The 15286-nt window shown below is 48.9% G+C and overlaps 1 protein-coding gene across 4 annotated transcripts in view; it reads left to right on the top strand.

The window, feature by feature from the left end:
- The window catches only part of pard3ab (par-3 family cell polarity regulator alpha, b), a 119702-nt gene that overhangs the window by 62048 nt on the left and 42368 nt on the right, over positions 1-15286 (top strand). For 2 of the 4 annotated variants that reach the window (XM_079751484.1, XM_079751481.1), the window contains exons 13-18: positions 1259-1447; positions 1659-1829; positions 5081-5237; positions 9874-10060; positions 10820-10965; positions 13048-13092. In XM_079751484.1, the coding sequence (XP_079607610.1) occupies positions 1259-1447; positions 1659-1829; positions 5081-5237; positions 9874-10060; positions 10820-10965; positions 13048-13092 (895 nt within the window). The remainder of the gene's footprint in view (positions 1-1258; positions 1448-1658; positions 1830-5080; positions 5238-9873; positions 10061-10819; positions 10966-13047; positions 13093-15286) is intronic. The other 2 variants (XM_079751482.1, XM_079751483.1) reach the window with 2 other exon arrangements.

The following is a 15286-nucleotide window of genomic DNA, read 5'->3' as shown; positions in this document are numbered from 1 at the left end:
GAGGGGGAGAGTTTTCATGTAAAGTACGTTGTCGCCTGCAGGGCTACAACACAGATTAATACGGCTTCAATCAACTCTCTTTGTGTGTGTGTGTGTGTGTGTGTGTGTGTGTGTGTGTGTGTGTTGTCAGTGTAGTTCAATTGAAAGTGCCTTCTCGTCATGGAAATTGGATAAAACTTTTCTTTAAATGCTATTGCTTGTATCTCTCTCTGTCTCTCTCTGCTGTTTTTCCGTTGATTGTATTGTAGAAATTAACTAGATTTAGGTGCATTTGTTTTGTTGCAAGGTTTGAAGGTTATTCGTTTCTATCTAACCCATTAGGTTGCGGGTTTGAATTGGGCCTTTGGTGTGTTTGTTTTGCGTTAGTTTACTCTTAATCGCTGATCGGTGAATGATGATGGTTTAAAATATGGAAGTCACTTCACTCTGGTGTTGTATCAAGTTTTTTATTTTCTTAAAGGACAATTCCGGTATCTTGAATATTGAGCCTCCTTTCTGGTTCGTCTAGGATGAAATAGAGTGGTTGACACCAAAATTTTGACTACTTTCAAGTATCGTAACGAATACAGTTTTTGTCGTGTTTTATTTGGCATTTTGTGAATCCATTGATTTCCGTTGGAAAACTCATTGCTCGTTGACCGGAAAGGGGGGCTGGTTGTAGTCTTTTCGCTCGGTTCTCCGTCTCAACAGTAGGGCTAGAACGGAGAGAAAAGACTACAACCAGCCCCCCTTTCCGTTTCCGGTCAACGAGCAATGAGTCTTCAAACCGAAATCACACGATCACACGAATCAACAATACTTGATTTGGAACATCAACGAACACCACTAATCACTCGGTGAGTTGCACATTTCGGAAAAATAACATTTAGCATTGTTTTAAGGACAGGTTTGTGAATGCCCATAGCAAGCCATTGTGAAGGAGGCAGGGGCGATTCAAAATGAGCCAAATACCCAAGACAGGACCATTAGTCAAAATTTTGGTGTCAGCAACTCTATTTCATCCTAGACAAATCAGAAAGGGGCTCAATGTTCAAAATAACGAAATTGTTCTTTAAGTACAATGTTGGTTTCAAGACTGAAGCGTTGGAAATTGTCGAATTTAAATAAATAACACAATATTTCTCTCCTCCCTCCCAACTCTCTCCCCCTATCTCCTTCTCCTCTCCCTCCCCCCCTCTCCCCCTTCCTCCCTATCCCTCTCTCTCTTCTCTCCCCCCACTCTCCCCCTTCCTCCCTATCCCCCTCTCTCTCCCCCCAGAAGCTGGAGGAGGAGGAGCTGGTCCTGACCCCGGACGGGACCCGTGAGTTCCTGACCTTCGAGATCCCGCTGAGCGACTCGGGTTCTGCCGGGCTGGGGGTCAGCGTGAAGGGGAACCGCTCCAAGGACAACCACGCCGACCTCGGCATCTTCGTCAAGTCCATCATCAACGGGGGCGCCGCTTGCAAGGTAGGACACCTCCTAGAACTCACTGCGTCTTTTTGTCGCACGCGATGCCTGCGAAGTAGGGTCTCATGCCTGGATCTTCCGGTGCCACCGCCTTTGACCCGTCCTGGGTCACTTCCTGCCTCACTTCCTGTGTCACGTCCTGTAACACTTCCTGTGTGATTTCCCGTGTCACTTCCTGTCTCACTTCCTGCGCCGCTTCCTGCGCCCCCAGGACGGCCGGCTGCGGGTCAACGACCAGCTGATCGCAGTGAACGCAGAGTCTTTGCTGGGCAAGACCAACCAGGACGCCATGGAGACGCTACGCAAGTCCATGTCCACCGAGGGCAACAAGAGGGGCATGATCCAGCTCATCATCGCCCGGCGCGTCCCCAAGCACGGAGAGGTAGGGCTCCAACCCCAGCCCTGACCACTCACTGTGTGTGCGTGTTAGTCTGTGTGTCTGTGGGAATGAGGTTCAGTTGTGTGTGTGTGTGTGTGTGTGTGTGTATGTGTGTGTGAGTGAGGTTCAGATGTGTGTGTGTGTGTGTGTGTGTGTGTGTGTGTGCCTTTGGTGTATGCACTCTATGATCACAATAGATTCCATGCTTTTGGGCGTTTGAATCTCCGGCGATGGATGTTGGCGTTAGCGTCATGTTGTGGTCCGTGGCGATGCGCTTTTTAGAGGAGAGCGGTCAAGAGATGAAACCGCAAGGCATCATAGCCCCACGCCAGGCCCCGCCCACGCCAGGCCCCGCCCACGCCAGGCCTCGCCCACGCCAGGCCTCGCCCACGCCAGGCCCCGCCCACGCGAACCCTTGCTATGCTCCGAGCGCCGCGGGTTCTCCGTTCAGACCAGGGAACCCAGGTGTAGTGGTTCAGTTTGTGGTTCCTCGGATGTCTCTGCTGTTCTGTCCTCAGCCCCCAGCAAGGGCTTCTGGGAAATAAAACGCTGGAACCAGATTAAATAATAACAGCAGCGACCACCAGGCACACGCCCCCTCCACACCGCTCCCTGTGTGTGTGTGTGTCTGGTAGGGTGGGTGTGTGTGTGTGTGTGTGTGTGTGTGTGTGTGTTTGGAGTGTATTTGGGTGTAAGTGTATTTGGATGTGTGTGGGCACTTTGTGTTGTGTATATAAACGGTGTCTGCGTTTACTTTATAGATCAGTGTGTGGTGCTGCTGGGTTTCTTCCTCTGTCTGAACGCTTTATTGATCCAATCTGGAGGCACGCAGGGCTGGAGCAGCCGGGTGTGTGTGTGTGTGTGTGTGTGTGTGTGTGTGTGTGTGTGTGTGTGTGTGTGTGTGTGTGTGTCAGACCGCATACCTTCCCAGCATGACGGCTATCACACCTGTACCACTATGTTTCTCTCTCTCTCTCTCTCTCTCTCTCTCTCTCTCTCTCTCTCTCTCTCTCTCTCTCTCTCTCTCTCTCTCTCTCTCTCTCTCTCTCTCTCTCTCTCTCTCCCCTCCCCCCCTCATCAGTATTCGTGTCCAGTCAGCCTGTCTTCCTGTACAGTAGTTATAGAGCTGAATATTCAGCCGCCAGCAAACAGCTATTCCCCCGGGGTTATTACCCACCTGCACCTCCCTTCTCAGCCTGCCCACTTCATTACCTAGGAGCCACGACCCCTCGGCGTCGCCATGGGAACCCACGTTCCTCTGAGCAGGGCTGTTGGTTCCGTAGGGTTCTGAGTCGGGTGGTGTCGATGGTTTGATGCGTAAACGGTTCACGCTTCACGACTTCCTAACTTTTCGTACTATTGGCTGTTGGACTATATAATATTCATATATCAAAAGGTGGTTTTATTTATATCTTCAATACAACCAAATGCGAAAAGGGTGAAAGGAAAATGAATGCTAACATCGAAAAACAACAACTATTTAACAATAAACAACAATTAAATCGACAAGTAACAATCACTAACAATTATTAAGAAAATCGCCAAATTATTATTTGTCTTCAGCAAAAAGACAAATTTCTTCAGTTGGAAACGTTTCAACAGATCTGTAAGAAACTCAGTTCTCTTCCTCTTTAAATATTCTCTAACTATACTCTCACTTTTCTCTAACTATACTTTAACTATACTCTCACTATTCTCTAACTATACTCTCACTATTCTCTAACTATACTCTCACTATACTCTACCTATATTCTAACTACACTCTTACTACACTCTAACTATTCGCTCACTACTCTAACTAAAATCCCATTATGCTCTCACTATACTCTATATATATTCTCATTATACCCTCACTATACTCTCACTATACTCTAACTGTGCACTCACTCTACTCTCACTATATTCTCACGAAACTCTAAGTATACTCTCATAATAATCCTGTAAGTACTGAACCCCTGGTCCTTGGTAGATGACCAGACCCTGATGGTCTGTGTCGGGCCTTGTACCCCGATCAGGCAGGTCTGTAGCTATGCTAACGCTACACACCAGAACACCCTCAACAGGAAGCCCGCACTCTGCTTTTCGAAGTAAAAGTCCTGTCTCTTCTGGAACGTAGCATCAGCATTCTGCTCAGGACCGGAGGATGTTTCCAGAGTGAGACTGGCTGTTGACTCAGAGGTTACCACGGCAACCAGGCACCATGGCGACAGAGCTCTCTCTCTCTCTCTCTCTCTCTCTCTCTCTCTCTCTCTCTCTCTCTCTCTCTCTCTCTCTCTCTCTCTCTCTCTCTCTCTCTCTCTCTCTCGTTTACCTTTAAGAGTGATCCTATTAGCTCAGGAGTGGATAGCCCCGCTGCGGCGTGGCTATTGATTAGGCTAATTTGGTCGCGGTATCGATTGCGTTATCGCTGTCCGTCTAGGGCCAGTCGTCATGGTAATTGTTGGTAATTGTTGTGGCTGGGGCTGTCAGCACACAGCAGGGGGTCAATACCCATCCCAGGGACACACACACACACACACACACACACACACTTTATTTCGAAGTGACGGGTCACTTCCTGTCGGCCTAATTGAGCTGAGTGTCATCTCCTTCCCGAGGGACACGAGGATGCTAGCTGGCTATCATGTGCCTTAGCTGACACTATAGCCAGCAGCGCTCTATTGGAAATCAATGCTCAGTTGGCCTAGCTGCTATGCTAGTAGATTTAGTGACTTCCTGTTATCAAATTTCCGTTCTTCTTAGAGGGAAATAATTCTAAAATTGCCAATTCATGAAACGTTGTGATTAAATTTAAACAATCCGGTCGCTCTGTCCGCTGTTTGGAACAGCTTGAGGGTTCGGTTGCATTTGAACTCCCGACGGTTCTGACGCGAAAATAAGCGAACCTTATTACATGTCTGTTCTTTCATAGCTTTTTCATTCATACGTTTCTTTATGATTATAACAAACGTTAGTTTAAGGTTGTTATTGTCTACACACTCTGCAGTGCTCTAAATGAAGGAGCTCCAGCAGAGTGCAGTTCACTTATCGGCCAGAGGGGGCAATGATGAGGCGCAATGTCTCATTTTTACACCTTTATGTACCGTTGACTGTTGAATTTTATGTGTTATCATTTATTGTTGTTTTTTTTTTTTACAATATTCTAATCATTTGTTATTTTGCATTTTTGTGAGATACTGTATATGATCAAGATGACCAGAAGATTCACGTTTTAAACATGCTGTTCCTCTGTTCGTCTCCCCCCGCACCCCCAGCTGGACCCCCCCGGCAGTCCGCACGCCTCCCAGCAGGCCTTCAGCTCCTCGCTGGACGACCACGAGCGCCGCATCTCCCACTCGCTGTACGGGGGCCTGGAGGGTCTGGATGACAACCTGCTGCCCCGCCCCGGAGGGGCCCTGCCCCGCACCGCCGGTGAGCCCTGCACCCCCAACACACTTCCTGCTTCCTTTCCGGGAGCCAATCACGTCTCACTACCTAGCTCACCATGAACCGTGTCCAACAGGATGGTCGTGTGTGTGTGTGTGTGTGTGTGTGTGTCGGAGGTTTCAAAAGCCTCCTGGGCTTTAGTGGGTATTGATGATGTCATCGGCCCGTGACCAGGCCGTCATCAGTTGAGGCGGTAGAATAAGTTATTCTCAATCAGAATAACTCTGAATTACTCAGAATAACAGGTTGTGGGTTTGAATCCCGGGGGCGGGCGCAGGTACTAGCCCCGCCCCCTCGCCCATTGATCCTCCGCCGCCATCTTTTATTTCATGGCTGTTTTATTTAATCCCCGGGCCGGGCAGCGATCTAATGAATAGAGAGCGTGTGTTTCCCCAGCCACCTGTATAATTCATATTCCTTCATTATCTCCTCGTTCATCTCCTCTCCTTCCCGCTCTCCGCTCTCCTCGCCGCTGCCGCCGCCGTTAATTCATCAGATTTACGTCCGGACCCCGGTCCGCTTGTCCTCAGGGCCGTTATTCTTGTGTGTGCTTTTAAAATAAAGTGCAATTTTATAAATCATGAGCGAAAACACTACTTAGACCAAGTATCATCTTTGTGTGTGTGTGTGTGCTAGTGTGTGTGTGTGTGTGTGTGTGTGTGTGTGTGTGTGTGTGTGTGTGTCCGCGTGTGGAGGTGATGTAAGGACACTGATTCGGGCTTGATTTAACAGTGAGTGTCATTGGGGGAGAAAGAGAGAGATTTATCCACAGAGAGATTAATGGAATGCGGCCTTCCCTCTAAAGCCATTACCCGATGACATCGGCGATCACAAGATTTGGAACTCGCCGGAATGTTGTTGAATTGCTTCAAAACTCTAAATAAGAGCAGCAGCTCTTTATTTCAGACTGTCAATCACTGTGAAGAATCCTGTTCACTATGTAGTCATGTTAAGGAGCAGGTAGGGGTTAGACAGTACAGAGAAGGGTAATTTAGGAGTGATTAGGGGTTATCTTGTTCTAGGATGACTACATGTTTGCCTTTGGAAACTGGGTATCAAACCCAGAACCCTGACACTTAGCACTAGACTGTTGAGCCCCAGAAGGTAAAGACAGTGTGAACCTTCCCCGTTTCAGACGGTAGGTCCTCCCTGTGTTCTGCTCGTTAGTGCTACCTCTGGGGTCGTGCTAATTAGTAAGTGCTTCTGATTGGTTTACAAACAGCAGGGGTGGGGCTTTTTCACCTGGGTTCCAGCGACTAGAAGGGGGGGGAGGAGCCTCATGTAATTACCCTCTAGCTTCACGCTAATGAAAATTACAACCAGGCAGCCGAACCTCATCACCGAGCTCGGAGCCACGGGTGTGAGGGGGGAGGGGCTGAGGTAGCGGTGAGTCTGTCCTCCGCTGGAAGGGTAGGGGGGGCCCCTCATCAACAATCGCCTAGGTGACACGAAGCCGGAACGCTGAGCGAGTGAGTGCGTGCAAGAATGCTTGCGTGAGTGAGAGAGAGGGCGTGTGAGTGAGCCACTGAGTAAGCGAGTGTGTGTGTGCGTGCGCGTGCATGCGTGAGCGAGTGAGTGCTCTCTGCCGGATGGCGTTCATTAATAACTCAGGCGTTGGCCGGGGTTCCGCTTCCTGCTAATCAGCGTCTGATTGGTTCCCCCGTTTTGCTGTGAATGTCAACAACAACAACAACAACAGAATGAGACGTCCTCTGTTCAGGGGGGTCACCTGCCGAGGTGAGATGGAGGTCGTGATGCGAGGCCGAGAGCCTCTGTGGTTGTCACAGGTAGGCTGGACTGGCAGACAGACAGGCAGGCAGACAGACAGGTAGAAAAGTGGTGAGACAGGGACAGCATGAGCTTAGCTTTAACACCAGACCATAATAACCACAGCCTACTGAACCGCCAGACCATAATAACCACCCCACGCCCTGCAGCGATCCTCTCATATCGGCTGACCGGGTTCATAAACAGGGCATGGCCCTTGGCCTCAAGGTCAAACCACAGTGTAATCTCCTGAATCGGCGTGGTTATGGTTGTCATGGCGGCTGGAGGATTTCATCTCTAATCTTCGGGATGAGAAGAACTTTATTTTAGAGTTAGCGTACTGATGGAATTATAATACTGAGCAGCACTCCTCCCTGATGGGTCGGCTGCCAACGTCTGTCCAGTAATGAGATTTACGTTGACGTCGTTTTATGGGAATGTTGGAGTATTTTGTGTTAGGGGATTTTATTTTTAAGAAACCTGACCTCCTGCTTTCCATCCCTTATTCATTTTTTCTCCCTGCTTTAACTATCTCTCTCCTACTCCGTCTGGATTACTGTCTCTCTTTGTCTCTCGCTCTCTTTTTACCTCTTCCTCCCTCCCCCCCCTCCCCCTCCGTCCCTCCCTCCCTCCCTCCCCCTATCCCCGGCAGCGCCCACTGCTCTCTGCTGCCATGGCGATAGGAGGGATGAGAGCTCATGTCCAGTGGCGTTAGGACCGCGTTATGCTAATGAGCGGCGATGCAGACGTAGAAGCAGTCCTCCTCCCCCTCCTCCTCCTCCTCCTCCTCCGCCTCCTCATGGTCTGGTTCAGAAGGTCTCTCATCCTCCTGCTCTCCTCCTCCTCGTGGTCTGGTTCAGCAGGCCTTCTCCTCCTCCTCCTGGTCTGGTCAGCAGGCCTCTGATTGGTCAGTGTGTTGTGCCACTGGGTCCACTCCGTCTGTCCGCCTCAGAGTGTTTTTGACTCCAGTGTTTGGAGTGTGAGTCTGAACAGCTAGCTCGTCGCGCTCCAGCTGGGCTAGCTGACGGCCCATTGGTCGGCTGCCCGGTGGCTCATTCAGGTCCTCATATGCAGTGTCTCTCATGAGATAGGTGTGTGTGTGTGTGTGTGTGTGTGTGTGTGTGTGTGTGTGTGTGTGTGTGTGTGTGTGTGTGTGTGTGTGTGTGTGTGTGTGTGTGTTGAGTGACAGGTCCAGGGTTCCCTGAGCTCCCTGATGATCCCAAAACAAATCAGAAAACTGAATTGAAAACTCCTCCACCCCTCCTCCTCCTCCACCTTCTCTCCCCTTCTCATTCCCCCACCTCCTCCTCCTCCTCCTCCTCCTCCTCTATGTCCTCAGCTCCAGAATAAACATCAGAGTCTCCTCCTGAATATCAATAGTGGCTCCTTAAGCCTCTCCTTTCAGAGCGGCTCCTTTCAGAGGCTGCTCCTGCCTCCTCCCCTCCTCTCCTCTGTTCTGTTCTGCTCTGTTCTCCCTCCTCTCTGTGTGGAGCGTGTCCATCTTGAATGAACCACCGTGTTTTGAGTCCAACGGCAGACTCTGCAAGCTGATTGGCCACCGGGGCTTTCAAAACAACAACACAGTGTTTTAGAGATGAGATGATGGTCTTAGGGTGAGGAGGAGGAGGAAGAGAGGGTCTGAGTAGGAGGAGGAGAGAGAGGAGGGGTCATAACGTGGTACCGCTGAATAGAACAGGCAGCAGCTAATGTCTTGTTTGTTTGTTTTGATATGATTCTGCCTCAAAAAGCGGTTGGACGAGCATCAGGTGTTTTCCTCAGGGCTGACTGGGAGTGGTCTAATATGGTAATGAGATCGTTTGGTGGGCGTGGCCTGGTCCGCAGCTGATGTCAGGAGTGGAGGAAGTAAGGTAACGGGTTCAGGTCCCCCTCAACAGGAAGTGAGGTCACATCATGGGGTCAGATCCCTCTCTCAACCGGAAGTAAGGTCACATCACGGGTTTGGATCCCTAGCTAAACAGGAAGTCAGGTCACATCACGGGTTTGGATCCCTCGCTCAACAGGAAGTGAGGTCACATCATTGGTTCGGATCCCTAGCTAAACAGGAAGTGAGGTCACATCATGGGTTCGGATCCCTGTCTCAACAGGAAGTGAGAGGTCAGACCAGTGAGATTATCCATCCATGTTGTGGGAAGGAAGACATGTTGAAGTCCCTCTCCTGCAATGTAAAGATTGAACCATACATGAGCAAGCGTTCTGTACCAGACCTTAGTTAACCCCATCAGACGCGCCCCACAGACCCCCGATCGGGGAACACGGGTTCCGTCACACGCTCTGTTCTCCTCCCTGGCGGTGGCAGGTCTCGGCGCAGGCCTGACTAATCCATCACAGATGTTAAGTTAAACCGTGAGTCATTAACGACATATGATGTCGGGGCGTCAGACGTGTTGGCACTCTGTCATCGCGCGGGGGAGGAGTTTACCACTCAGCTCAAGTCTGTGAATACAATCGGGTTAGATTAAAATGGCTCATGGAAGAGGCGATGTAGTGGTTGGGGTTCTGGGTTAAATTCCCAGTGACCTCACTCTACCTCCAGGCATCCTAGAGCAAGATGACCCCTAACCCCTAATGACCTGTCTCTGTACTGTCTAACCCCTGCCTCTCTCTGTACTGTCTAACCCCTGCCTCTCTCTGTACTGTTTAACCCCTATTGACCTCTCTCTGTACTGTCTAACCCCTGCCTCTCTCTGTACTGTCTAACCCCTGCCTCTCTCTGTACTGTCTAACCCCTGCCTCTCTCTGTACTGTCTAACCCCTGCCTCTCTCTGTACTGTCTAACCCCTGCCTCTCTCTGTACTGTCTAACCCCTGCCTCTCTCTGTACTGTCTAACCTCAGGTAACTACCAGTTGTCCCCAACCGTCAACATGCCCCAGGACGACACGGTCATCATCGAGGACGATCGGCCCCCCTTGTTCCCCCCCCACCTCTCTGACCAATCCTCCTCCAGCTCCCACGACGACATGTGCTTCCCCGCCGAGATGACCCCGCCCTGGGCCAAGGATCCGGCCAATCAGAGCGAGAGGTGGGCGGGCTCTCCTGTTTAGTGTTCGAGAACATTCCTGGTCCTGGTTCAACATTTACACTTTGGAAAGTAATTATTGTAGTTTCTGGCCATTGGAATTTTGCTTATTGTGATAATGTTATTATATTATACTGGCTTATTAGTATATTTGACTAGGAGAAGGATGTAGTATTAGGGAAGTTATCTGAACCTATTGCTCTCTACACCCCCTTCAAAGTAAGAGTTGGTTTACTTCTTACAGCCCTTTTCAAAATAAATGTCTTGGAGCCAAGTTCAAACCCCTTTCAGAAAATATATTTCACCAACCCGACAAAAAGTTACTATAAAGTTAAACCAATAGTGTGTCGTTAATAAAAGAGGGCCGCTGCCCTGTTGAATCTCTTCCGCACTTATTGTATGTTGTACGTCCTTACACTTAACAATAGCACTTATTAATGTGTAACGTCTTACCCAATCTATCTTTAGTACTTAGCATTGTGTAGCATTGTAACTTAGCTATCTTTGTTGTGTACGGGGAATGGGTTAACCTAGCGATTGTTAGTGCTTGGCACTTGGTTCTATGAACATCCTGTCTGTACCGACATTGATATATTGTTGTTTCTCTTTCTTCTGACAAATGTACTTATAGTAAGTCGCTCTGGATAAAAGCGTCTGCTCAATGCCCTGAATGTTAATGAATCACGGCTAACTAGCTATCTAGCCAGCTAACTAGCTAGCCTTTTAGCCTGATAGCTAGCTAACCCGCGTCCGTCTTTCCAGCCCGATGAGCCCGGGGGAAGAGGATGGAAGCTTCCAGAGGGAGGGCTTCGGTCGGCAGAGCATGTCGGAGAAACGCACGAAGCAGTTCGGAGACGCAGCCCAGCTGGACATCATCAAGACCAGGAAGTCCAAGAGCATGGACCTCGGTAGGCCACACCCCCTCGCACTCGTACACGCTCAGACCCCGCCCCTGGGTGGAGCATAGCTGGTAGTGGCTGAGCCGATGGTGGGCAGCCCTGTTTTATTGTATTACTTGTATATTAATGATTAATGCTTAATATATTTAAATGTTTGTATATTTTATATAGTTTCATAATATTTAATGTCATATACAGTGAAATTAAGTTATTATAGGATGTTATCTCGCACATTGGAATCTCTTTAAAGCCTTAAGCGTTATGCTGGTTCATCCACTCTTAATTTATAAAGCCACTGCCACTAGTTAACCAGTAAATTGGAGTTAACTCAATCTAAGACTACGATTAACGATTAACAATGACAGATTCACCTTGGGAAGAGCAAGCACATTCTCCATTAACAGGTTCAGTTTAATCACGGTTTAATGCGCTTGCTGCGAACAGTCGCTTGATCATCTCACTCATTATTACGTTAGCTTGCGTGCTAACACGACTTTAGAACCGACAGTCGACTCCATCTTTAATCATTAGAGTCTGTGTTCTCTCTACTTATTAATTAAGCCCTCCAATATTAAATAGTGTCGCTCTGCCGTACTTTGATCCATTACTGACTCTTCACATGTCTTATTTTCCTCTTTTAGTGTTGATAATCTAGAGATGGTTTCATCCTCACATTCACCCTACACAAACAGAAGATGCATGAAACACCGTAGATATAAAGTACACACATAGTGATACAATAGCTACACAGTCCGTCCTTATGACCCCTACCTGCTCCTCATGACCTCTGACCCCTACCTGCTCCTAAATGCCTTGAGGCTGGATTCACTAGCTTCTAATAAAACCCTTTAATAAATGCAAAACGCAGTGAAATTCATATTTAATTTAGCTTGCTTTCAGAAACGTATAATAATATCAAATATTAAGGAACCTCAATGAAAATCGACCCAGAACTATGATAATAGAAAACATGAATGATACATGAATATTCAATACCACATTCATAATTACAGTTATGCATTATATTGTGATTGATCGCATGATATATTACAGCAGTCAAATCGGGCTGAATAAACCAGCCTTCAGCACTCCTCCTCCTAATGACCTGCGAGCCGTCATCGCAGTGTGTGTTTAACATATACCAACACTTATAACGGTTTCATTACATCCCTCCTGGTCGCTTACTGTTTCCATAGCGATGTCTCAGGCTAACAAAGTTCCCTCTCTGTTTTAATGACTCCAAGGCCTGGTGTTTGGTCTACCCAACACTATTTGAAACATCGCCGTGTTTGCGATCAGCGTCGGGGCATTGTCTGGTCGAAGACCACTGTGTGAAGTAAACGCATCCAAAGTGGCGTCCTGGTGATTCGCGTTGTATTGCTTAAATGCGTCTCTATTGTGCTCCACAAAGCCAGGAGGTAGAATCACCTCGGCACAATGAGAAGCTGGAGAGCTTAACCATGTTCATTCATCTCCCGGAGATCTGAAATGCACACACACGCACACACACACACGCACACACACACACACACACAAACACACACACACACACACACACACACACACACACACCCTGCATTCAGACACACTCCCTCCCCCCCTGCCTGATGCCTATCTCCCTCCCCCCTCCCTCCATCCCTCCCTCCCCTGTCCCCCAGTGTAAATGGCTTCGAACTGCGAGTGATCGCGGGTTGAGGAGTTCTGAGGGCAGATCTGTAATCTGTGCTCTGTGTTGATACCGCTCTACGCCTGATCGCTTATCTCTACACAAAACAACCCTCTTCAATTCCCCTGGCTCTCTCTCTCGCTCTCCCTCTGTTTCTCTCTCAGTCTCTCTCTCTGTATCTCGCTCTGTCTCTCGCTCTCTCTGTCTCTTGCTCTTGCTCTCTCTGACTCTCTCTCTCTGACTCTCTCTCTCTCTCTCTCTCTCTCTCTCTCTCTCTCTCCCCCCCCCCCTATATATTCTCTCTCGCTCGCCCTCTCCTGCATGGCTCGTCTCTCGCTAATGTCTCCTTGCCATGACGGAATGTAGCATGTGGAATGTTCCTGCACTAACCTTTGACCCTTGACCCCCGTCTGTTCCCTTAACAGTAGCCGACGAGATTAACCTCACACCACGACCTGACCCCAACGCAGGTAAGAGCGTGCTCAGGTGTATTAATAAACCAATCAACCAATCACGGCCCGTCTACCCCTCTAACCCTACACGCCCAGATGTTTTAACGAGCAAGTCGATCTACCAATCACGTTGCCTCTAGCCAAAGTAGCCTCATGACCAGAAAACTACAGATGAACAGTCCTACAATAGGACGGTGTGCTTGTGTGTATGTGTGTCTGTCTGTCAGTGGTGGTGTGTGTGTCTGTGTGCATTCATTTTAATTCTTGAGGTTCTATGTGGGTTGCGTGTGTGTGTGCGCGTGGGTGGTGTGTGTGCGCCTGCATCATGTAGGTGTGTGGTTGCCTTTATGAATGTGTGTGTGTGTGATGTGTAGGAGAGAGCGAGGGCGGTAGAGAGAGCTCTGTGTCCTTGGTTAAGGAACCTTGCTGACAAAGGGCCATCCATCATTGTCAGATCTGCTGCGCTCTCCCTGCTGCCTCCGCTAACCAGAAGATCTGCTTCTGAAGCGGCCCTGAGGGGCGAGAGACACTGAGACACACAGGAACACGGGGAGAGAGAGAGAGAGCAAATGAGCGTATTCAGTTGTGGAGCATTCTAAGCTAGCCGAGTGCGGTTCTGGGAGCTGGCGCCTGGTTAACATGACGCGCGGCACAGACGTGAGGACGGTCTACAGAGAAGGAGATTGAAGGGTTTAGTGACACAAAGCTACGATTTATTCCCTGCGAGGCGAGAGGGTTGGAAAAAGCCCCCTGCTCGTGTTTTCAAATTCCCGGCAAACCAAATAAACCAATAACTCCCCAAAGCCGCTACTCAAGCAGAAAGGACTTTTTTTCTCCCCTTTTGTCTTCGAGACGATTCCAAAGATTGTTTGACGGCTGAGCGCCTTTCTGAAAAGTTTTGAGTAATGGACACCGCTCTGTTTGGGTCTTCTGAGTCGCTCAGCTCTCAGGTTCCCCGGCCGCATTGGGCTAATAGATTTCAGCCTATTATCTTAGGCGCTCGCCGTTTATTTTCTCTTTCCACATGCTCCTTCGTACCCCGCATGTCACTCACGGCGATGAGGCATGAGCCGCGGCCCATTTAGCATTTAGCATGAAAACACCAGCCGCCCCTCGTAACCATAGGGGACGCCGCGCCGAGCTAGGTGGCGCTAAACAGGTGTGTTGTGATTGGCTGTTTAGAGTTCACCTACGCTCTGCATACCTTACCCCAAACCCCCTCTTACGCACTTATTGTATGTTTTACGTCCTTGCACTTAGAAATAGTCTTTAGCATTGTGTAGCATCTTATCCTAGCTATCTTTAGTACTTTGCATTGTGTAAAGTCTTATCTTAGCTATCTTTGTTGTGTACGGCGAAAGGGTAAACCTAGCGATTGTTAGTGCTTGGCACTTGGTTCTGTGAACATCCTTACTGTACCGACAGCGATATATTGTTGTTTCTCTTCTTCTGACAAATTTACTTATTGTAAGTCGCTCTGGATAAAAGCGTTTGCTAAATGCCCTTAATGTAGGCCTGTAGGCCTCCCAGAGCGAGACGTCATAATCCCTCCTGCTCCTCAAACCCCCTCCTCTGAATCCAATGTGAGTCTCCTTCAATAAGAGCTTCTGCTAAACAACTCAACAGTAAATAGAAGGACGCTGCCAGATGGCCAATGTTAGCCCGGGTTAGCCTTGTTAGCGGCAAGTTAGCATATGCTAACCCATGGTGTCGTCGAGCAAGTCCGCTCGCTCCGTTTGACACCAAGCCAACCTGATGTAGGAGTGATGGATGTACTAATGACTATCGCCCACTAGTCCTCACGTAAAGGAGCAAGACAGTGGATTCATCTCTCTCTCCATCTGCTCTCTCTCCTCATCTCTCCCTGCCTCTCTTCATCTCCGTCTCTCTCGCCATCTCTGTCTCTCACTCTGGCTGTCTGACTCTCCCTGTCTCTCTCTCCTAATCTCTCTCTATCTCTCTCCATCTCCCTGTCTCTCTCTCCTAATCTCTCTCTATCTCTCTCCATCTCCCTGTCTCTCTCTCCTAATCTCTCTCTATCTCTCTCCATCTCCCTGTCTCTCTCTCCTAATCTCTCTCTATCTCTCTCCATCTCCCTGTCTCTCTCTCCTAATCTCTCTCTATCTCTCTCCATCTCCCTGTCTCTCTCTCCTAATCTCTCTCTATCTCTCTCCATCTCCCTGTCTCTCTCTCCTAATCTCTCTCTATCTCT

This window comes from Pollachius pollachius, assembly GCF_949987615.1.
Source record: "Pollachius pollachius genome assembly, chromosome: 14".
NCBI lineage: Eukaryota > Metazoa > Chordata > Actinopteri > Gadiformes > Gadidae > Pollachius > Pollachius pollachius.
The sequence above is the reverse complement of the archived record's forward strand: the minus strand, read 5'-3'. Positions and strand labels throughout refer to the sequence as shown.